General features: G+C 37.8%; 1 protein-coding gene across 2 annotated transcripts in view; it reads left to right on the forward strand.

The window, feature by feature from the left end:
* Positions 1-25,457, forward strand: part of LOC149553566 (hyperosmolality-gated Ca2+ permeable channel 1.5-like) — a 137,781-nt gene that overhangs the window by 37,194 nt on the left and 75,130 nt on the right. For both annotated transcript variants that reach the window (XM_089788968.1, XM_089788969.1), the window contains exons 6-7: positions 5,838-5,957; positions 6,217-6,297. In XM_089788968.1, the coding sequence (XP_089645094.1) occupies positions 5,838-5,957; positions 6,217-6,297 (201 nt within the window). The remainder of the gene's footprint in view (positions 1-5,837; positions 5,958-6,216; positions 6,298-25,457) is intronic.

Consider the following 25,457-nt stretch of genomic DNA (forward strand, 5'->3'; position numbering starts at 1 on the left):
ATCCATCGCCCGATTATATGCATCTACATACGATGCTGGAGGTACAATCTTCAGAGCTGGGCATAGCTGCTCAGTAAACCATCATTTTTTAAATCCGTTAGCCAGTGGGCTCTCCATTTTCTTCACCAACTCTTTCAGCCTTCTTGAATAGACATAGATCGTTTCATTCTTTCCATACTTTGTGCTGTATATTTCTGTTACAATTTCATTATTATCCCCTAGTAGTTGGAACTCTACTATGAACTCCTTCTTGATGTCTGCCCATGTAGTCAATTTTTGAGGATCGGCATCCACAAACCAATCAATTGCTACACCTCCCAGGGTCGCTGGAAATTGTCGGACCCAGTCATCCTCGTCCGTTAAATTAGTTGCCGTCCATATTGTTTCACATGTCTTGCAATGCCTGATCAGATCTATTGTTCCGTTACCATTGAACTTCAACAATTTCTCCTTTGGTGCTACCATTGCTACTTTCTTTTGATTCTGTGGTACTTGTTGTATACTTGCGCTGTTCTGAGCACCCGCATTGTTCTAAGTACCCGCGTTGTTTAGAGTACCCACGTTGTCCTAAGCACCTGTGTTGTTTTGCGCAACCGCGCTGCTTCGGACAACCGTTCTACTTCCAACAACCGTGTTACCTAGTGAGAAAAGATCTACCTCAAGTGAAGTTGTTTGATTCTCTACCTGTATCCATTTGTTAGGTGTATCGGGAACAAAGAGTTCACTCCCCGCTCGTGCTCCTTTGGCACTTCGAGCTGTGTGAGTTGCTTCCCTTTCGTTCAGATTCTCTACCCTCGGCGTATGCAAGTTAAGGAACTCCTCCCTTGTCTCTTCCACTAAATTTAATCGTTGTCGAGTCTCTTCTAGCAATTACTCGACACTCCTCGGTCTGGTAGGTGAATGCACTCCCTTTGTCTGTGCTCCTTCATCCCCTTGGTGTCTGTCGGTAATCTGCTAAAACTTTTGTCTGCACTTCGCCTGTTGTGCTAAAATTAAAACTTATTGTGCTATGTGTAATTCATCCTTATCTTTTATCTTATTCATATCCTTATTGAGCAAATTATGCATTAATCTTCATAACACTTCGTTCTAGGTTCGACTGGAATTGACACCAAATGTTTACCATACGGGGTTAAAGGATACTTATCGCATGTAGTACAATAATATATAGCACAAAACAGATACTTTATTCATATACGCAATATGCACTCCATTGCTTACAATATTATAAAGATGTTTCTGTTGATGATCCAAAGTTCCTTATGGACGGTGTACATACACTTTCCCGAAACGGTGACTCAACTGTCACGCGCCCTTTCGGATACTATTCTACCTGTTGGCTACAATATAGAGTTTACCAACAACAAACGTGCAATGCACAAGCACCCCCAAACATTCAACTTGACAATCTTTGTTAACTACTGAAATAATATTGTAGAATTTTGCTGAAACCATCTATTAGGGTTTACGTCCCAATAGCCAGGTTCTAAGGTTTGCGTCCCAGTCCTCCAGAATTGCTCTTGAGAGAAAAATCGCAAATACCAAGAATGAAGATGTAAAAGATAATGAGAGAATGAACCAACATCTTCTTTTATCTCCCTCTCAAAGCCAATCGAACCCCAAAAGGAGAATATGTCTTTCCCTTTATTATAAAATGTCATCTTCTCAATTAAAAGACCTTTATGTATAAGATGATGAACATAGGTTATAATAATTCAAGACTTTTCCAAAAAGCTATAACACATAGGCCTACATGACCAAATAAAGCCAAAATTCCCTTATTACTCCAATTAGCTATATGAATAGCTTTATTTTAATTTATTTAAATGCAAACTTAGGAAATTTAAAAGTATTTCCTTTTATTCAACTGGAAAGCCAAACCAACCAAATAACCATTGAACTGGTCCTGTCACTAGTGTCGGGCAATGTGGGCCAACTAGCAGTCCCATCCCTAAAAACTAGTGATACTCCTAGAAACTAGGGAATATACCTTGCCACACTAAAGTTGAAACCATATATTGGTCTTGAGGAGCCTCAAATCTGATCATTGCTACAATCTCCAAAATTTTAGTAAAATCCCTAAAATTATGCAATTGCCCCAACTGGCTCTCAAATTGACTGTAGAAGCAACTCTGGTCACTGAGTATCCAGTATGAGTCTCTACCCACCACTGTTAGCCTACGAGACTCCAATAATAGGCATTGAATTTGAGGAGGAAGCAAAGGCTTACGATTTCTACATGATTGAGATTGTTGGTTCCAATATTATATTTGGGATCCAATGGTTTCTTTTCTTGAATGATACATTCAAGACTTGCAACATATGGTATTGGAGTTCACGGTGGATGGAAATAATATGATACTTGAGTCGTGGATGAAGCACAATAAATAATCACAAAGTGAATGAAGGGATAACCTTAGTATTTGATTTTCCAAAGAAAGAATTTGAAGTTAAGAAAGAGATTTTTAAGGCATGACATTTTATGATGAGCTTTCAATCTTTTATGCATCTATGATGGGCAGATTGTATGTAGAAGAGATGAGTATACAAACAATCATGAGTATGTAGCACATTGTTAATCAAATTTCAGTCTAGCATAAGTATGTAGTGGTGGGATTGAGATGAAACATTGGTGGAAGGAAAGTTGATATAATATTTTTTTTTATTTCTTCCATGGGAAAAGCAAACTTTTTATATCTAGAAGTGTGATAGGAATTCTATTGTCTATGAAAATAATAATTTTGAAGGTTGTGATGACTTGACTGTAATATTCTACCAAAGATCTTATGTCTAGAAAAATTTGACGATTTATATTCCTATTACATAACTATTGTTGTTGGTGACATTTAATATTTCTATCAATACTTGCAAAGGAGGCTTAGTGGTTGGTCTAGTGTTTATGGATAAAATCATTTATTGCAAGATTTGAATTTATTCATCGGTAGAGGGGATTAAATATTAAAATTGCCATCATTTTTCGTCTATTGCTCATTATAGACTGGTTCAACGTCATCATCTACCATGTCCAATTTAGTATCAATTTTATAGTTGAAGTTGGGGCTTGTATATCTCTTTTGAGGGTAGTGTGATACTTAGTCACATTAGAACTAGAATCCTAGAAGACTATTGTTGTGATTAGAAGACGATTACCCTTCTTTTCATTTGTCTCCAACATGACAAAGCCATAGAGCACTCAATCACCATCAACATTCAATCATCGTGAACAAGAACCAGATTGGACTTTGATACATTTGCAAAATAAGGGAATATTATAATTTGGATTATAGGAGTAGAAGAATCCATTTGATTAAAATTGCCATCATTTTTCGTCTATTGCTCATTGTAGACTGGTTTGACATCATCATCTACCATGTCCAATTTAGTATCAACGTTTATACTTGAAGTTGGGGCTTGTATATCTCTTTTGAGGGTAGTGTGATGCAATTAGTAACATTAGAACTAGAATCCTAGAAGACTATTGTTGTGATTAGAAGACGATTACCTTTCTTTTCCTTTGTCTCCACTATGACAAAGCCAAAGAGCACTTAATCACCATCAACATTCAATCATTGTGAACAAGAACCAGCTTGGAGTTAGATACATTTGCAAAATAAGGGATTATTATAATTTGGATTATAGGAGTGGAAGAATCCATTTGAATAAAGGAAGGTCATTGGTACATGAAAGATCTCCCTAATGGACAAAGCCAAAATAGTGCTAGGAAACATTGAACACAAGTATGAAACAAATATCTTGTCTATACAAAACCTGATAATGACAACATTGGGAGTGTATGTCAAATATTTCTTCTCCGTCCTTGATAGCTACATGGTATTAGGCATAAAGGTTCATTTATTCTTGTTTTGATCTCTACAACATTGGTGTTTTTTTTTGACATCCCATACATTTCTGAAACTCAAATGAGTATAGTTCATAGTCTACCTGAGATGTTAACTCTAATTACATGCAATTGCATTTCTTTGATAAAATGTTGTTGAAAATTTTTTCAATTATATATGCATAGGTGGATATTGTTCACATCTTATGTTTAGCTCAAGCTAGTTTAATCTTCAACATGTATACTCTTGATTCAGTAACATTCAAAATAAAGTTTTCCAATGGAATAGACTTTTATGTTAATTATCTTCATCTTGGGAGAATTACAACTCAAACATGTCTTTATTATTTGACTTGAGTACATGTCAATATAGGTTATCTTTAAAGTGTACATTGAATAATCAATTGAAGTTGGCTCATACCTATTCCCATTGTTCTTTTTGGAGAGTGTTTTTTTCCCATTTAAGATTAGGATTCACTACTGTCAAGTAGTCACAACCAATTTGGGTGTAATCGTTTAATAGATAGACCTTCTGAAAGACAGTTACAATTTCTTATAAGAATGTTTGGGCTCCAATGAGCATGATTGTTATCAATAGTATAATTAGTGCTCACATGTTTGAAATGGCATTGGCCAAATGGATGTAGTTTCAAACTTTTAGCCTCTAGCAACAATGGTATTGGTACCACTACATCTCTATAGGCAGTGGCACAATAGTTGAATTTCTTATTTGGTTAATCATCGAAACTTGAAATCATAGGATTTGATCATGGGTTTTAGTTTCTCCTTTGTGGTATTCATTTTGTTTCTTGTTGCTTTTTTTAGTTGAGAATGCACTCTAAGTATAATTATGATATTACTAATCGCACTCTCAAGGTTGACTATGATGTGCACCAAATCTGCCACATTTATTAGCCTTCCTGGTTACACTTGTGTGTGTCATTGCTTTCTTTTTTTTGTCTCATCTTATGTTTAGCTCAAGCTAGTTTAATCTTCAACGTCTATACTCTTGATTCAGTAACATCCAAAATAAAGTTTTCCAATGGAATAGACTTTTATGTTAATTATCTTCATCTTGGGAGAATTACAACTCAAACATGTCTTTATTATTTGACTTGAGTACATGTCAATATAGGTTATCTTGAAGGAATTTCAAATTACTCCCAAATTTTTCTCTTCTGTATGAGAGTGTCAACATACCAATTTATTGAACCCCAAGGTTTGGCTGGAAAAGATTGCAACCAACATCATTCATTGTCATATCCCTTGCAGTAGATTGTTTTGCATAGTTTACATTGGAAGACGTGGGCATGGATTGACATGGATAGCTAAAAATGCCAGGCTTCAGCAAATCCAAAGCTAAAACTGCTTCCGTTTGCTAGTTTTCGAGGCTGCAAGTAATAGATTCCTCTTTTGAGTCGCCTATGCTTGATTATGATGCTTCATTATTGTTCATATTGAATAAGTCTTCTAGAACATATAGCAATATCAAATATATGTTTTGATATTGTCATATCACTTGCACTAGATTTTTTTGCATAGTTTACAATGAAAGATGTGGGTGTGGATGGCTCCAACAAAAATGCAAGGCTTCAGCAAATCCAAAAGCTAAAATTGCTTTCATTTTCTAGTATTGGTGGCTGCAAGTAATGGATTCCTCTCTTTTTAGTCGCCTATGTTTGATTGTGATGCTTCATTATAATTTATATTGAAGAGGTCTTCTTAGATTATATAATTCTATCAAATATATCTTTTAATTGGGTTTTGTGGTTCATTTATTGCCAACTTATGGCTAGTAATATATCTAGATGATCTACACTAGTTATATATGAGACAAAAAATTCACAAATAGGATTCCATAGTCTCAAGTAACCATCATATGGTTTTGGCTGCCAACGTAGTACTGGAGTACAACTGAAGATTTTTTAATCTTTCATTATTTAGAATTTTAGACTAAAAGGCTATGTGGGAAAAACTCACCCTGCACTTTGTATTCTAGGTCATTTACAATGCCAATAAACTAGCAAAGCTAGTAAAGAAGAAGGAGAGTTTGCAAGATTGGTTGACCTATAATCAAAACAAGTATGATAGACATCCAGGAAAGAGGCCAACTAAAAAGGTATGTAAAATATCTATCATGTTACCTTGTAACTTTCCATGATATATACTTGATTCTTAGTGGTCTCCAAAACTCTATGCTTGTCATTTTATTTTTTAAATAACATGGTAGTTGTGATGTGATTTTCTAGAAGGGCACACATAATTAGAAGAATATCTTTTGAGATAAAGATAAAACAAGATATTCTTTGATGTTTTGATTTTCTGCTGTTAGACTTCAATATACTATTAAACACATTTGTATTTTGTTTCTCACGCAGAAAGGGTTTCTTGGACTTTGGGGTGAAAGGGTTGATGCAATTGACTTTTATACAGCGCAGATGAATGCATTGAGAAAGGAAGTATGTATATTTTCCAGAAAGTGTTTACATTTGATTGATGTAAGGTTTTTCATAGGTGTGTGTATAGACTTTTTTTTCTTTTGTCTAGGGAGACTCTTTAGAAGCTTGTAACACAACTATTATTTTTGAGAAAGTGTTCAATGAGGAGTAAGATCAATTATTGCCAACTTTATTTTTACAACTGTACAATGCAGTTGCTGGTATTCATGTGGCACAATTATCCAAAAATCAAGTGCTTTGAGATGAAATAAAATAGTTTTATAGATTTACCCACTTCTCAAAGCAATCAATTAAAAAGGCAATAGCTTAGTGAACACCAATTCTAGCAATGAGTAGGAATGAATATCACAACAACGACATTTATTTATTAGGTTTAGAAAACAATGCAATGTTTATCATAACATTCTATTCAATAATTCCAAAACTAATGATCTCCAGTTAGACTACTAGTACAAAGCTATCAATAAATTTTATTGAATTCACTTCTCTTGAATGTAAAGAGATTAAAAAATAGGCTTATCTAAAAAAGACAGTCTTCTCACAGTGCATAACTAGCTAAAAATATAGGTAAAAAAAGCCACTTGGAATTCCTTGGTACTAAAACCAGTTTCTAAATACTTGTGATTTTTTGGTGGAATCCAAAATCTGAGGACTGTGTATTCTTGGCATTGTAGATGGTTCCAAAAGATGTTCTATATAGTCTTAAGGCTGTTGATTTCAGAGATGAAGTTTTCCTTGTGTTTGTCATTGGTAGTTTTTTTTTGCGATTTCCAATATATTTACTTATCTTAGCTATCAATTGCTTGCTTCCAAATCCATGGAAACAATTTGAAAAATTAAGGGTTCAATGCTCTCGAAAGACCAATCCTTGGGAGGAATAGTTGTGTTAACAACGAAATTACCCTTGGTAGTTATCTTGATTCTACAATGGCTCTTAGCTGCCAAATTACTGAAATTTCAATGAATGTGTCAAGTGTGGCAAAACTGATTAGGTATGAAGGAGCTCTCCTTTTCTGAACAATGACTAACTTCATCTTATTAAGGGCCTCTAATCCTTTTGTTGATACACTTAAGAGTCTCCCTAGTGGAAGCTAAAATATCAATGATTGGAGGTAGTAGTCAAGAAGGAACAAATAATACCAGTGATGGAATTGAAGAGACGAAGAATAGCTGAGGCAAGGACTATGTGACCTTCCTTGCAGAAAAGAAGTACAACATCGAAGGAGATGGCCTAAGATGGCCAGAGGTTGTACTCTATCTTTGAGTGCAGTTGGAGGAGTGGCGTTGCCGAGTGAGGCCACGATAGGGCCTCACAAACTTGAAGTGGTATGTGGTGGACTTCTTGTTGTGCAAACTGCTACATTTTGGCATTGGCCTAAGATGGCCAAAGGCCGTACTCTATCTTTGAGTGCAGTTGGAGGAGTGGCTTTGTCGAGTGAGGACACGATAGGGCCTTATAGACCAAAAGTGGTATGTGGTGGACTTTTTGTTGTGCAAACTACTACATTTTGTCATTGTGTAGAGATATATAAGGCGCTTTTAATCATCAATTTCTTCCAAATTATTCCTCCAAGCTCTCAAAAGATACTATTGACACTTTATTTAGATCTACTATAAGAAAAGTTTTCATGCTGGGCTTGAAATTTTATTTAAGGATAAGATAAAATTATTAATGTCCAACAAGAGACCACCAAAAGGGTTTAAAGGACTGAAACTTACAACAAATAGACAAAAGCAAAGGGGACACCAAACAATGTCCGGGGAAGAGCTAACAAACAAAGCCAAAGAGCAAAGAGATGCACCACCTGGAATCCGAAAGCGGTGAACAACCAATAATAGTCAATCGGCTAATGGGAAGTAACCCAAAACTAAAGGTGGTCGTCGTGGCAAGAGGATATCCAAGACCGTGTCCATCCTTGAGTACCACTATGGGTGAAGGGTCTATGCTTGTGCATATGATCTCTACAAGGTCTCACGAATTTGGCATGATTAGGAGTAGGTTGGCTCTGTGAACACTTGGTGCCTCTAGTGGGGGCAACCAATGGAAAAAAAGTTGTAAAGTTTGATCTTGATGAAGCATGACCTCGTGAAGGTGAAGTGCCAAGCATTGTTGGTCGGTATACTTAAAGAAAGAAGCTAAGGATTGTCAATCCCTAAAGAGACAATGGAATCTCTCATGGATCTTGTAATAGATGGGGCAATGGAATAAAAAGTGTAGCTTGGTCTTGACTCACTTGGTGTCACAGATGTGGAAAATCCGGTTCCCAAGGTCAATATGGTGATTGGTCTGCATGCAAAGTCGATGGGAGCCCACCCTAAAGGATCCCTGGGGGATACGTAGAGCTATTTATTCTATTTTAAGAAGTCAATGGCTATTTGTGGATGACGCCTTCCTTTATTAATAGAGAATTTTCCCTTTTTGAGTTTTTGTTTCCCAATTGCTTGGATAAGAATCTTTAAATAGAAAATTTATATCCTCTTCACAACTAGCTCAAATTAAATACCCCAATGTGTCCACTTCTAAAGAAATCTATTCCTAAAACAACTTTCAAGCAGTCTATTCCTAAAATAAGTAATAAAATAAAGGGCCAATTAACATGATCTTTTGGTTGCCTAGAAATAGAAATTTGGCACAAAATTGCCTTTTGTACTATAGCAACCTCTGTTTGGAACTTTCTGTAACCTATGACACATGACAAATGTTTTGGAAGCATTTGAAAATCATTCAATCACTATGATTGTGGTTTTGATGAATACCCTATAGAATCCCAATTTGACATTTGACAGTGAAATCTTGACAAAGATTGTTGACATCTCAACATGATAGCATGCCTGTCATCTAAATTTGAACCCTAATTTCTCTTATCTAACAAAGCTATATAAATCTAGAATATGGATGATTTCAGAAGACTTGGAAGACAATATATAACATTGTTTTGGGTTTTGATGAAATATACTGTATACACATTGCTTACCACTGTAAATTTACAAGATCAAGTTGGTTCCTCCAACTTGATGATTCCATGATATAATTGAAATCTTATTCACCTTGATCTAGAACTTGTGGAAAACAAAATCTTTTCCAAATTGCTGTTCTAACTCTTGGAAGCAAAAAAATCATCTCTTATTGCAAGAATGAAAACCCTAGCCAACTGCAACACACTCCAACATCACAGGCAAAACCAAACAAATGACAAAACAACCACAATGTTGTCTTTTTTTTTTTTTTACATTTTAGGGCATTTGGAGAGGTAGAGCCCACTAGATGGCCAAGTAGGGACAAACAAAATAAAGTTTTTTGTTTTAAATTTTTTTTAAGCTTGACAAAAAAAGGGGACGGTTGGCTGTCCCCGCTATGCTTACGGGACTTCTGGACATCCCCTTTCTATACCAGGGATGGCCAACTATCCCATTTTATTCTCCCAGAAGTCCCCAAGTACCGGGGATGTCCCTTGCATTTTTTGCCTGATTAGTGGCGATGAGGGGACGTCCCATACTCTTCTCCCCGTCCCGGGGACATCTCCATCTTGGAAACCTTGGTTTTTCGGGTAGGGACATGCTCTCGTGGTACATAGCTTATAGGCATAGGATGAACATATGTAAGACAGTAAGACTGTGTTTTCATCATTTTGCTGACAATTTGGGGAAATGGATGTTGTAATTCCTCCCTTTTTTCACGTGAAGTCCATCGTCAAGACAGGTGGAAAGAGTGTTGAAGGTTCATTTTTAAAAATTATGAAATTATGAATTGAACACAAATATATGTTCAAGGCAATTGTATATTTAGTTCTATTATAGATATTATAGATATTTAGTTCTAAATGCCTAGGCGAGTCTAGCATATGGGCATTGATTAGAACATGGTCCATGATCTACCAGAGGAGGCCGACAGAAGCTGAAATAGTAGAAATGGAAAAATATCAAAACGGCCAACAGAAGTTGAAATAGTAGAAATGGAAAAATATCAAAACCTAAATTTTTGATATTTTCTATGTTTTAGCCATTTGCATTTTTAGAGGCCTTCGAGGCATATATGGGCCCTGAAAACTTCCAACAGGCCTGGCTGTTGAAATTTGGAGATAGATAATTGGATTATCTTTCCAACAGTGTAAGCGACATACATTTTTGAGCTATGTGCTGAAATTTATGACTTATACAAGTAGACTTAAAATTTAAAACAAAATTTTAATAGTTTTCGTAGTTTTGATATATTGTTTTGTAGTAAACATTATTTGGATTGTTCATTTCTTTTCGAAGGGATGTTGGTGGCCCTTCAAATTCATCATACTTTGTATAAACTTGAATGTTGAATGAAATGAACCACTTTTTGGCTTCCATAATCTATTGTCCAGAAATCGTTTTGTTCACATTACAATTAACAATATCGCAAGTATCACATCAGGTGTTATCTGGAATCATAATTCAGATTAGTGGTATCAGAGCTTGTTCACTTTAGTATGTCCCATCGTATGCGGTCAGCTTACCAAAGGTTGGGATTGGCTACGAGAGATCCTTGAAATTATCTTCCTTTGAGACGTGCACGGTTGCAGATGTCAAAATAACAGGTTGGCGGGATAGAAGAATCCTTCAAAACACTAGTGGAAGATGCACAACTTACCAAAGGTTGGGATTGGCTATGAGAGATCCTTCAAATTATCTTCCTTTGAGATGCGCATGATCGCAGATGGCAAAACAACAGGTTGACGGGATAGAAGAATCCTTCAAAACACTAGTGGACGATGTATTGAATAAACAACGTGAAAAAATGATTAAACAATTTTTATAGATGTTGGGAAAACAAGAGTTGCAGGCCATCCAAGGAATTCAATATTTAGCAGGCAAACTCCTTTTAAAGTACATGTAAAGTTTGATATCCCAACTTTTCAAGGGAAAATTGATGCAGATGTTTTTGATGATTGGTTGTCAAAATTGGAGAGGTATTTTTGTGTTAATAATATCTCAGATATTGAGAAAATCACATTTACCCTCCTCAAAGCTGAGATTCATGTGAATTTGGCATGAGAAGTTTATGTAGAAACCAAAGAAGCCTAAGTAGCACAAGATGAACACAAATTTTCTTCATTATCAATAGTACACCCACATGGGAAGATTTTGTGGAGCACATAAAAGAAGAATACTACACTAAAGATACCTATGAATAGAAATATATGCAATGGCAATTACTCCGACAGAAGAAGTAATAATCAGTTCAGGAGTACACTAACATATTTCATTCTCTTTTTGCGAAGCTTGGTATTAAAGACTAGCCAAGGAACCATAGGGAAACAACAAATGGAAAGGTGAAGGTAATAAACCTATAGGGAAACAAATAGCCAAGGAACCATTTCTAAATTCACCAAGAAAGAAGACATGGGGTGTGAAGAAAATAGGCCAAGAATCAAGTATGTGTTGTGAAGTTCACAAAAGTCCCTCTCATAACACTAAAGATTGCAGAACTATAAAGAATTTAATGATGGAAACCCATGAAGAAACTGTTGAACACGAGGTGACAACTTTTGGAAAGCAAAAGGAAAATGAACATAGCATTGAGACTGACCTATATGCCATAGTGGCCACTACAAAGGCATTTGCTCGGGATGATGAAGAGAGATTATTTCATTCACAAATGTTGGTAGGAGGAAAAGCTTTGCATTTTATTGTTGATAGTGGTAGCCAAAACAATTTGATATCTGTTAAAACTGTAAAAAAAACTAAATTTGAAGACCACCACACCCATAGCCATATTTTATGGGTTAAGGGTGAGACATTCAAGTAAACAAGAAATGTCGTATTTCATATTCGATAAAACCATTTAAAGATGAGGTGCTCTGTGATGTAGCTCCTCTTGATCTGTGTGATATTTTATTGGGACAACCTCACATGTATCAATGCGATGGGGTGTATGACTCTAGGCCACGAAGTGTCAATCAAATTGGGTGAACAAAAGAATCGGATACCAGAGGTAAGTCCTACTCACGCTGCATCCTTGATTAGTACAAAACAATGTAGAAAATTATTTGCCCAAACTGGTACATTTGTGTTATTAATGATTCGTTTTGAGGAAGAAAAAAAATGGTAGGTAATTCCCATACCGACATGTCCATCACAACAAAACAACAAAGGTCAATGGAATAAATTTTAACAAAATATCAAAATGTGTTTTGAGTTACCAATAGGAGTGTTCTCACACTGGCAAGTTAGACATTCTATGGATTTGATTCTAGGGACACCATTGCCAATGAGCCAGTATATAGGAGATCTATGTTAGAAAATGATGAGATCAAAAGGTAGATACAAGAGCTGATTTAGAAGGGGCATATTTGCCCAAATGCATCTCCTTGCAGTAGCCCAATTGTACTTGCAAAGAAAAAGGATGGAACATGGAGACCTTGTATTGATTATAGAGCATTGAATAAGATCACTATAAAAAACAAAGACCTAATTCCTCAAATAGATGATCTATTGGACCAGCTTAGAGGGGCAAATTATTCACCAAAATTGATTTAAAATCAGGGCACCATAAAGTGCCAATTGATCTAGCAAATGTATGGAAGAAAGCTTTCAAATCTAAGGAGGGATTGTTTGAATGCTTGGTGATGCCTTTTGGCCTCACAAATGCTCCAACCACATTTATGAGGATGATGAATGATGTACTCAGGCCATTCACTAGTTCTTTTGTAGTGGTGTATCTAGATGACATTCTCATTTTTAGCAAAACTTGGGAAGAGCATTTGCAACATGTAGAACAAGTATTTTCCGCCTTTCAAGACCATGAACTCTATGCTAACAAGGAAAAGTGCTCTTTTGTTATGTTATTAAATATTTGGGCTATGTTATTGATAGTGAGGGTGTTCATGTTGACCTGAAAAGATACAAGTAATTAAAGGCTGACCTTCTCTAAGGAATCTCAATGAGCTGTGTAGCTTCTTGGGGTTGGCTAACTTTTATTGTAGATTTGTGCTTCGTTTTTCACATTTGTCTTGGCCTCTAAGTCATTCACTATGTAATGTGCCGTACCCACTTAAACCTTTTTTAATCAATGTGCCAACTTCAGAAGAGAGGCCATACGGTCTATAGAATGCTGGGTATAAATCGCTCTAATTCCACAATCGGATTTGGTAGTGGAGCAAGGATGGTGATCAAATTGGAAGTATTGATTTGCAGGAAACAACACGTTTGTACAGGGTGTTTGGGAGATGCCAAGTCCGTACATTGCTTGAGAGTGAAGTGTCATACGGTGATCCTAAGAAAGTCGTACGGGTATAAGGAAGTTCATACGGAAGATGGTCCTCAATATGCTATATGTGGTATGCCACAGCCGTACGATGGATATTATCGTCGTATGGTGGTATGTGAATGCCGTATGGTGGCCTAGTAGGCCGTATGGTCTTGCAATGGGCTGGGCGTATGGTAGAACAGTTCGCACGGTGTGTGTTCAGGAGCAAGGAAAGTCGTACGGTGACTTAGTGGGAATTTCAGAGACATATGGATAGATAGAAGATGAGGGAAGTTAGGACGGATGGAGAGTGGAGCAGAATGGGATTCACACACAGTGACAAGAACCCAACGTTGCAAGCACATACACAGAATGTGGACTAAACTACACAACTGGAAAGAGAGTCGAATGCAACTATTGATTACCACCAGAAGATAATGCCAGATACACAGAGATGAGCACCAATGGAATAGGGTGAGGGCTGAGTCCCACCAAAACCGTGCCAGCCAAATAGAGAAGGTCTTTCACTTCCGAAATGGCGAACAATGTCGAACTCCAACAGGAATCCATAGTACAGAGAGATAATCCAAAAGCATACCTACAAACTACCTACGAGCCGTGCTTAAATACCCATCGGGATAAGCTTTCCGAGGGTGTACAAAGTTAGCCGACGGCGACACAAACCACGAAAACTAAATAAAAATGGGTTCGAGATAAAATAAATCAATCGACCCATTACAAAGATTAAATAAGTACATTTATTTTATGATGAGGACATTACAGTCCTCCCATCCCAAAATTTGCTTGTCCTCAAACAAGTGCACTGTTGGGTGTTGGAGGATGTGTTCGCCATCCCACGTTGCGTCGTCCATCGGTAGATGTCACCAACGTACCAAGTACTCCCTCACGGTGCGGTTCCACGAGACCTTTTCACGCACTTCAAGAATCTCAGCAGGTTCTAGAATGAGCTTTCCTTCCTCATTGAGTGGTGGAAGGTCGGTAGTGACTGTGACATTTTGCCTGATATCCTTCAGACAGGAAACATGGAAGACATTGTGAATGCGGCTACCCTCTGGAAGTTCCGGTTTGTATGCTAGCTCACCAATGCGACGGATCACACGGTAGGGACCATAAAAACGCGGCTTCAGTTTCTTCTTTCCTATTCCTTTTAATTAAGACTGTCAGTATGGTTGAAGCCGGAGATAGACCAGATCTTCCACTTCAAAACTCCTCTCTATCCAGTGTCTATCCATGTACACTTTCTGTCGATTTCGTGCCTGCTGCAGGTTTTCTTTCAGGCTCCTCAGAATGTCCTGTCCTTCCTGAAGCCAATCCTTTGCCCATGTAGCGCAATTGTCGCCCAGAACTATGTCGATGAAGGAGAGTGATTCATGCCCGTATAGAGCTTTGAATGGCACCATCCCAATCGACATGTGATACGTGGTGTTGTAGCAATACTCCCCGAGATGGATCCATTTTACCCATGCGCGTTTTGAGTCAAGACGTAGTTCCGTAGGTAGCCTTGGAGCCATTTGTTTTGATAACTCGTGCTCAGTGATAATTCAGTCCTTGCCATTTGAAACAGTTCTGTCCAGAAGATACTGACGAATCGACCATCCTGATCGCTTATGATGTTGCGGGATAACCCGTGCTGGTGAAAGACTTCCCGAAAAAACAGTTCGGCAACTTGTGCTGCCTAAAGGTTCAAGGGAATGGTGAAGAAGTGAGCATACTTTTTCAGTTTGTCAATCACCACAAAGATGCAGTGCTTTCCGTTCACCTTGGGAAGACCTCTTATGAAGTCCATTGATATACTTTCCCACTTATGTTTGGGAATCGACAAAGGCTGCAATGGTGCAGTAGGAAGAGTGTGTTCGGACTTGTTTTGTTGGAAAACCATACATTCTCTGACCTACTACAACACATCCCCTTCTAGTCCCTTCCATGAAAATCTCTCTCGAACACTTTTGTAGGTTTTAAGGAAGCTGGATGTCCAGCCAGAGGGGAGTTGTGCACATCCTTCAAGATCTTCTGCTTCAATTTGGATTCTGGTCCTAGGTATATGCGGTCTTTCTAGTAGATGATATCATCCACCACTTTGTACCGATCATCATGGATGTGGCCATCCATTATCATCCACAACATTGTTCTTCCCTTTTACATATTCAATGTCGAAATCAAAAGACTGAACTTTGCTTACCCACTTTTGCTGCCGTTCATTCAAGTCCCACTACTCCAGGAAATATCTCAGGCTGTTGTGATCTGTATGGACCATAGATGGAAAACTCGCAGATTACTCGGCGAGTTTTAAACACTCGTCGAGTATTTAAGCTGGGCGAGTAAATCCCAGAAAAACTCGCAGGAATAAAAACTCGGCTGTTGGGAAAAAACTCGTCGATTACTCGGCGAGTTTTTACTAAAAACTCGGTGTTTTTTTTTAAAAACTTGGTTGCATTGTTTGATGCCAAGAACTATTTACTATTTTGCTTCCTGCCATGAGCATTCTGCATGAGAATGCAATTTTGTACGCATTGTGCATTTATATATATCTAAACTCTGCTTGTTTCTTTTGTATTCTCTTTAATTAACTTATTAGATGCATCTTCTCATTAAATTTTGCAAAATAAATGTATTTTTTATTAAATTTCAGTGGTTTTTTTAAGTTCCTGAGTTTTCCCAAGTTTTTTTAAAAAATCGCCGAGTTTTTCCCGATTAAACTTTTGGGGGGCTTGGCGAGTTTTTTCTTTTGGCGAGTTTTCCAACTATGGTATGGACAACAAACTTGGCATCGACCAGATACTGTCAGAACTTGGTCAGTGCATGTACGATGGCCAACATTTCTTTATCATAAATAGAATACAGGCTTTCTGTTGGTGTAAGCTTCTGGCTCTCATAGGTGATGGGGTGTCTGTGTTGCATCAGAACCGCTCCAATGCCCTCCCCGGACGCGTCGCATTCCAAAATGAACGGTCGGGTGAAGTCAGGTAGTGCCAGAAGTGGGCAAGTGCTCATGGCCTCTTTTAGTTTATCAAATGTGAGTTGTGCTTCTTCGTTCCACTGGAAAGCCCCTTTCTTTGTCAAATCTGTTAAAGGTGCACTGAGTTGAGAAAAACCTTTGACAAGTCTTCTGTAGTAACTGCATAAGGGCCCGTTTGGTTGCTGGAATACAACTGGAATAGGAATAGGAAATTAGAATATGATTTGTATTCTTTGTTTGGTGCGTGGAATAGGAATAGGGAATAGGAATACGTATTCTCATTTTAGCCCCAAAATGAGCTTTTGTCCATTCCAAAAAATACCTGTAATTGGAATTGCTATTCTTGCATTCATTTTAACTTTCTCAAATTTGATTAAATTTTCAAATCCGCTTTGACCTGGGGTGAGCGCTGGAACTTTGTTTTCAATATTTTCAAATATTTCAGCGATTTTCCAATGGCGCCCATTGCATCTTCAAAAATATTTTCAAATTGCCCCGATTGCAAGTTAACTCTATTCCAATTTAAGCTTGCATAACCAAACAAGGGATAAACAAAATTGGATTGCATTTTTCCATTCCTATTCTTCATTCTCCATTCTCATTCAAATTTTTTATTCTAATTCTCAATTCCTACGCTTGCAACCAAACGGGCCCTAATCCGAAGAATCCTCGTAGATCCGTGAGTGATTTTGGGGGAGGCTAGTCGAGGATAGCTTAAATCTTCTCCTGATGCACTTGAACCCCGTATTGACTGACGATATGCCCCAAGTACAATATCTTTGTCATCCCAAACTCACATTTGGATTGTTTGGCGAAGAGGGACTGCTCCTCCATGATACTCAAAACCTCATTTAGATGCTTCAGGTGCTCCTCCCATGTCCTGCTATAAATAAGATCATCATCAAAGAATACCAATAGATACTTACACAACTGTCTGTTGAAGATGCGGTTCATGCACAATTGAAATGTGGCAGGTGTGTTGGTCAAACTGAACAACATAACCAGGAACTCATAGTGTTCGTAGTGGCAGCGGAAGGCCGTTTTCTCCACATCTTCCCTCATTCGAATCTGATGGTATTCGGAACGGAGATCTATTTTTTGAAAAATAGATCATGCTATGTAATTCATCTGGCAGCTCATCTATCCTCGAGATGGGTACCTGTTCTTTATTGTCCTTTCATTTAGCGCGCGATAGTCCACACACATGTGCATCGTTCCGTCCTCTTTGACCAACACCACGGATGATGCTAACGGGCTAGAACTAGGACGGATCCATCCTTTCTCAAGCAACTCCTGAATCGTCCGTTCGATCTCATCCTTGAATTTCTTGGTGTGGCGGTACAGTGTGGTTATGACTGGTTTTGCCCCAGATTCCAACTCTATTGTGTGTTCAAACCCTCGATGCGGTGGTATGCCAAGTGGAATATCCATGAAAACTTTTTCATGCCTACTTAAAATATCCTGAAGTTCATCATCCTGTGGAGGTGTTCGGTGCCCCTTCATTGGTTCCGTTGAGATAAAACAATGTGCAACCCACTCAACATCATCGTGCCACAAGATTGTCTCCATCCGATGCATGGAAACTTCCTTCGGACTTTCATTTGCCATCCCTCAAAGGACAACCTTCTTTCCATCAACCACAAAAGTGAAGTCCATCCGCTTAAAACTCTGAGTGTACTCATCAAGTGTCTCCATCCACTGTATGCCTAGAATGACTTCCATGTCAGCGAGGTCCACTATGAAAAAGTCCTCCGTCATTGTGTGATTTGCCATTGTGATGCTCTGCTGAGGAACAAGGTGCGCGCAGGGCAGGAATGTCCCTTTAGCAACTTTGACCTAAAAACCGTAGGGAGATTTCTTCGCTTTACCAAGGATGAGTTTATGAAGTTCAAAGTAGCTCCGCTATCCAACATCACCGTAACCCTTTGTCCTTGAAGGGTACCCCGCACACGGAAAACTATGCACCTCAGACTGCCAACCAATGCAATGGATCCCTCGCGTTGTACCAAGGTGGCAATCCTCTCTGTACGATTTAAACTGGCCATGTTGGTGTCCATATTAGGTTGGTTATCTTCAATCGACATTTCTTCCTATTTGTGTTCACCCTCATCATCACACACTACCTCGATGTAATGGATCTTCCCCTTCCCGAGGCATTGGTAGCCAGGCTCCCAAGGCCCCTTGCAATTGAAGCTCAACTTCTGCCTTCGGAGTTCTTGTCAGGATGCTTCATCCAATGACGGCTTCTTGGGCGGAGGTCTGTCCCTTGGAAACGTCGGCGGCTTCGGATGTAAGCAACTCCGAGAGGATGAGGATGATGCCAATGACGATGCCATGCTTTGTGCCTTACTGATCGCTTCCAACAGGGTTGAGGGATTGAATCCCTTCATCCAACCCTTCAATGGTTCTGCCATCCCGTCCATGAAGAGCACAACCCGCCTTCCTTCAGAGATGTCTGTGACCAACACGGAAAGTCTCTAAAATTCTACGATGAACTGATCTACCGATCCCATTTGCCTCAGTTGCTCCAGATCCTTGAAATTGAGGTCTGGGTCTTTTCCATCAAATCGTTCTATTAATCTCTCCGTAAACTCTGCATAGGTCTTTATTTGATCATGCCCTAGTGTGATAGTGCGGTGGTGCCACCATTCATGTGCAACTCCCTCCAAGTGCAACGTGGCAAATTTGATTGCTTCTCCTTCAGGCATAGGATTTAGCTGGAAGTATGTATCGGCTTTCATCACCTACGCTTGTGTTGAAATGGAACCTGATCCGTCAAATGGAGACATATTCACCTTACTCAATTTTCCCTTGAGATCATTGTTAAAGTATTCTCCTCTGTTTCCGCTTCTCGAGTATCTCATCCTCAGATCTGCATAATCTTCGTAGGAAATGTCCTCTTCAAGGTTTGCATTCCTCCAGTCCTCTCTTATCTCTTCGAAAGTTGGTAGTCTCTCTTCGTGATGGGCTTTCGTCCGTGGTGGGAAAGTTGGCATGAAAGGTCGAGAGTGTGCTGGCTAAGGGTATGGCTTACTCGATATTGAGTCTGCACTGTGCCCATTTTGCTCCCCAGATATTTTGTTCTCCACCAATTTCTTGAGGGTTTCCTCCATGAGTTGCTGCATATCCGTGATCTATGCCTGATTCTGGGCAAGTTCCCTCAAAAGTGCCACAACTTTGGCACCTGTTGGTTCCCGTTCGTCAGCCATTCAATCGATGGAATGCGTCCTTCTCTTCCGGCTATAAACTCTCATTCACTGTCTACAGGTTGGTAAGATCGGAGAGCTCTAATACCATTGTAATGTGCCATACCCGCTTAAACCTTTTTTTAATCAATGTGCCAACTTCAAAAGAGAGGTCGTACGGTCTATAGAGTGCTGGGTATAAATCACTCTAATTCAACAGTTAGATTTGGTAGCGGAGCAAGGATGGCGATGAAACTGGAAGTATTGATTTGCAAGAAACAACACATCCGTATAGGGTGTGTGGGAGATGCCAAGTCCGTATGTTCCCTGAGATTGAAGTGTCGTATGATGATCCTAAGAAGGCCGTACAAGTATAAGGAAGTCTGTAGGGAAGATGGCCCTCAATATGCCGTATGTGGTATGCCACAGCCGTACGGTGGATATTGTCATCATATGGTGGTATGTGAATGTCGTACGGTGGCCTAGCAAGGGCTGGGCGTATGGTAAAATAGTCCGTACGGGGTGTGTTCAAGAGCAAGGAAAGTCGTATGGTAGCTTGGACAAGCCGTACGATTAGAGTAGGATGCTGTACGGTGACTTAGTGGGAATTTCAGAGACCTATGGACGGATAGAAGATGAGGGAAGTCCGGACGGATGGAGAGTGGAGCAGAATGGGATTCACACACAGTGAAAAGAACCCAACGTTGCAAGCACACACACAGAATATGGACTAAACTACACAATTGGAAAGAGAGTCGAATGCAAATATTGATTACCACCAGAAGATAATGCCAGATACATAGAGATGAGCACCAACAGAATAGGGTGAGGGTTGAGTCCCACCGAAATTGCGCCAGCCAAATAGTGAAGATCTTTCACATACGAAATGGCGAACAATGCTGAACTCCAACAAAAATCCCCAGTACAAAGAGATAATCCAAAAGCATACCTCCAGACTACCTACGAGTCATGCTTAAATACCCATCAGGATAAGCTTCTTGAGGGTGTACAAAGTTAGCCGATGACGACACAAACCACAAAAACTAAATAAAAATGGGTCCAAGATAAAATAAATCAATTGGCCCGTTACAAAGATTAAATAAGTACATTTATTTTATGACGGGGACATTACATTGTGAGGAGGAATGCAAGAAAAATTCAAATGGACAGGTGCTGATCAGCAAGCATTTGAGGAGTTAAAATAGAGGTTATGCTCCACAACAGTTTTATCTCTTCTTGATTTACAACAGTCTTTTGAAATGCAATTTGATGCATCAGAATATGCCCTAGGAGCAGTCCTCATTTAGCATGGACAACCAGTTGCCTACCATAGTGAAACATTCTGTGATACAGTACGTAGGTATCCGACCTATGATAAGGAATTATGTGCCACTGTTCAAGCTTGCAAACAATGGAAGCATTGTATTCTAGGAAAGGAAACTATCATTAATATAGGTCACAAACCCCTTTAATTTTTGAAAACACAAGGAAGATTATAGAATGATAGAAATCAAAGGTGGTCAACCTATCTTCAGCAATTTCATCTAAACATTCGTCATAAGAAGGGAAGCTCCAATAATGTGGCAAATTGCTTGAGTAGACCTCCAATTGCAGGAAAAAGTATGGTGTTAGAATCATGTGGGCACCAAACAGAAAATTGGACTCAACTATATGAACATGATAATGACTGACATATGTACTCAACTTGTATAAGGTAAACAAGTGAATGATTTTTATTTGCAAGATGGAATGCTTTGCCACATTGGCCAAATTTGTCTACCTGAGTGTAATAACCCCACCCGGTTATAACTTCTTTAGACACCAAATTCTTTTATACTTCAGTTGTTTGATATTTCATCAAACGCTTTGCAAGCAAGACATATATTGCATATCTAAATTCTGATTGCTTTCTAAATGCCAAACTTTAATAAATATGCTTTCGAAGAACACACCAAACATCTAACAAAGAAGATGCAATTGTTTTTGTATAACACTAATTACAAATAGGAAAATATGCATCTACATCAATAAGACATTAGGGCAACAAATTCTGATATAAAACTCTGATATAAATCAGATTACAACTGATTTTACAAACCCTACCAATGCCCTAAATATCCACTCTCAAACAATGCAAAATGTAGTAGATAAAACCTGAAATTGCTTCAAAAATATGAATTTTCCTGTGGCAAATTACTGTAGCACATCACTGTATCAGCGGTACTATAGCTAGTCACTGTAGCAGCGATACTGTAGCAATATCCAACTTATTGCTTACTTCACAAAATTGGCCCTAGGCCACAAATTTGGCACAATGAAAAGACTGATTTGTGTTCTCCAACAGTTGCAACCCTTCGGAAGATATTTCACCACCTCAATTATGCAAATCAATGGGAGTGTTCGTTCCCAGCGATGAATGTAGCAACTGTAGAAACCTTTGGCTCCACAAGTTATCTAGAAGTGTAGATGACAACACATTCGATGCTCAACAATGAGGCTGACCTCCCTATTTATTCTTTTCCTCCAATAGATGGACCTCCTTCTAGAAGAAATAAAGTAATATTTAATTCCTCCTTCTAGAAGATTCTTTTAATTAATTAATTTAACTTTAGTCACTTTTAATTAAATTAATTAAAAATAAAGTCACCTTTTAATTTAATTTTTTTAATGATTTATAAGAAATTAATTTAAACAATTTCTCCTTATTTCTCCACTTAGCCTTCAGAGAATGTAAAGGCTAAGAACTCCACTGAGAGGCTAAAAAGATGGGGAGATTACACTAAGGTAGAACGCAAGAAATTAATATGGGAAGCTCATTACAACAAGGTTGCAGGACTTTTTGGAATAGGTAAAAGTACTGCTGTACTTGGAGATATTTTTATTGGCCAAAAATGAAAAATGATGTGATTGCATACATTCAAGCATGTGCAACATGTGCCATTGCAAAACCTACAAATTGTAAGTATGGTTTATATCTACCACTTCCCATTTTAGAAAAACCTTGGCATTTAATTTCTATGGATTTCATGTCTGGCCTTCCTACCAATAGATAGGGGGATGACTGTGTATATGTTGTAGTAGATAGATTTTAAACAATAGCAAGCTTGGTAGCCTGGCAATTTCTGCAGAAGGCACCTCAAAGCTCTTCTTTGAGCATGTTTGGGTTCATTTTAGTCTACCAAGCAACATTATTTCAGATAGGGATAGTAAGTTTCTAAGTAAATTTTGGTCTTCATTATGGGCAATGATGGATACAAAACTGACACAATCCACTACATTCCATCCTTAGATAGATGGTCAAATTGAGGCTGTCAATCGCATGATCATTCAAATATTGCGTATGTATCACTCAAAACATCCTCGTACATGGGATGGAAATCTTCCCTATGTACAACATAGCTACAATAGGACAATTTACAATTCAACTGCCATTGTCTTGGATAACAGCCATTGGCACCAATAAATATTTCTATTCCAGCTATGCAGCCTGATTTGACACCATGCTTGGATAAGGAGAAGGAAAAAGCAATGGAGTTCGTTGACAAAATTCACCATTTGCAACATCAGGTTCAAGAAATTTTGGAGCAGACCACTAAGAAGTATAAACAAAGGCATGATGGGCATCAAACTCCTCATAATTTTCAGGTTGGGGATAAAAGGTATGATTGCATTTTTAGAAGGAGAGATTGCAAAGACCTCACAAAAAGCTTCGTCCCCTTCATTATGGTTCATACAACATTTTCAAACAAATTGGTGAAAATGCATTTGAACTTAATTTGCCACCATTCTTGGGTATTCACCCAGTCTTTAATGTTGAACTTTTGAACCCTTACATTCCTCCACTACTAGATGCTGCAGATGTTACTGAGGAGATCAGTCATGCAGTATTAAATCCAGAAGTGGCTAATCCACTCCAAACTGATCAAGTTATGTAGAAGTCAATGAAGAACTTGAAGAACCAGACCATTTACCTATATCATGTGGTGCAAGCAGGTTAGTTTGCTCATCAGGGGAAGTGGCTTACACATGAACAAATTCAGATTCGTTTTACGCACCTACTACAGGGTGTGGATGTAATGGGGCCCATTGCCTCTCAAGGGGGGAGGAATGATCAGAACATGGTCCATGATGATCCAGAGGAGGCTGGCAGAAGAAGAAATAGTAGAAATGGGAAAATATCGAAATCTGAATTTTCAATATTTTCTATGTTTTGGTAATTTGCATTTTTAGAGGCCTTCACGGCATTTTTGGGCCCTGAAAGCTTCCAACAGGCTTGGCTGTTGAAATTTGGAGATAGATAATTGGATTATCTTTCCAACGGTGTAGGGGGCTATGGCTTCTACAAGTAGACTTAAAATTTTAAATAAACTTTTAATAGTTTTCATAGTTTTGATATTTTATTTTGTAGTAAACATTATTTGGACTGGTCATTTCTTTTCAAAGGGATGTTGGTGGCCCTTCAATTTCATCATACCTTGTATAAACTTGAACGTTGAATGAAATGAACAACTTTTTGGCTTGCATAATTTGTTTTCCAGAAATCATTATATTCGTGTTAGAATTAGCAATACTGCAGGTATTACACCAGATGTTGTGATCTGGAATCATAATTCGGATCAGGCTTTCAATGAACAGATTTAGGAAAATCATTGGTCCAATTCATCATGGTTTCATGTACCATGTTTATGGTTAGCTGTTGCTGGAATAGTGTTCAAAATCCATTTTTAGACTACCAAATTATCTAGTTTTAGATTGTACAGTCATATGAACTGCTTCTTAACTTTTCAATTTAGTTGTAGCTTAAGATGAACTTTAAACAACTTCTTATAATTAAACATTTCAGAAGGTTTTCTCACATATCTTTAGGGCCACATTGCTCATTCATATTTATGTAAACATTTAAGACTGGAACGTTTCTCTGTCTCTGGTGATTTTGAGAGTAACTTATTTCCTTCGTTGCTATATGTTTATAATGATAGTTTCGGTCAGATAAACATAAATGATTATTATATCAATTGAATGATCTATGATTCTGTTATATGCATGTATGAATACCAATATACATTTGGTATATTGATATTTATGCATAAATAATTAAATATTATATCATTAATCATTATATTGATTAACATGAATGATAATTTAAGTCTCATAGAATCAATATAATGATTAATGATATAATATTTAATTATTGATCTGTATTTGTGGATATTGAATATCACATTCATTGACATTTAACAAGTATTGATTTAATCCATATTGAGCATCAATTAGTTTCGGTCAGATAAACATGATGATTATTATATGAATAGAATGATCTATGATTCTGTTATATGCATGTATGAATACCAATATACGTTTGGTATATTGATATTTATACATAAATAATTAAATATTATATCAATAATCATTATATTGATTATATGAGAATTAAATTATCATTCATGCTAATCGACTTGATGGATGATTATCATTACTGTTTTTCTTCCAAGTATAAATCTGTATTTATTGATCTGCATTTGTGGATATCGAATATCACATTCATTGACATTTAATAGGTATTGATTTAATCCATATTGAGCATCAATTACTGCCATCAATAATGTGTATTAATAAAGATATTTGCACCAATTATATATCGGTTTGTATCTGTTTGCATTTGTCATATTACCAATAATTATTGGTTGGTATTAGTTTGATTGAAATGCTGATTATGAATCTGTGTTTGGTCATGTCTGTGGAGAGACATGTCTCCTCAAACACACACACGCACACATATATC

The sequence above is a fragment of the Cupressus sempervirens genome, chromosome 6, assembly GCF_028749045.1.
Source record: "Cupressus sempervirens isolate cs-2001-9-10 chromosome 6, ASM2874904v1, whole genome shotgun sequence".
NCBI classification, from domain to species: Eukaryota; Viridiplantae; Streptophyta; class Pinopsida; order Cupressales; family Cupressaceae; genus Cupressus; species Cupressus sempervirens.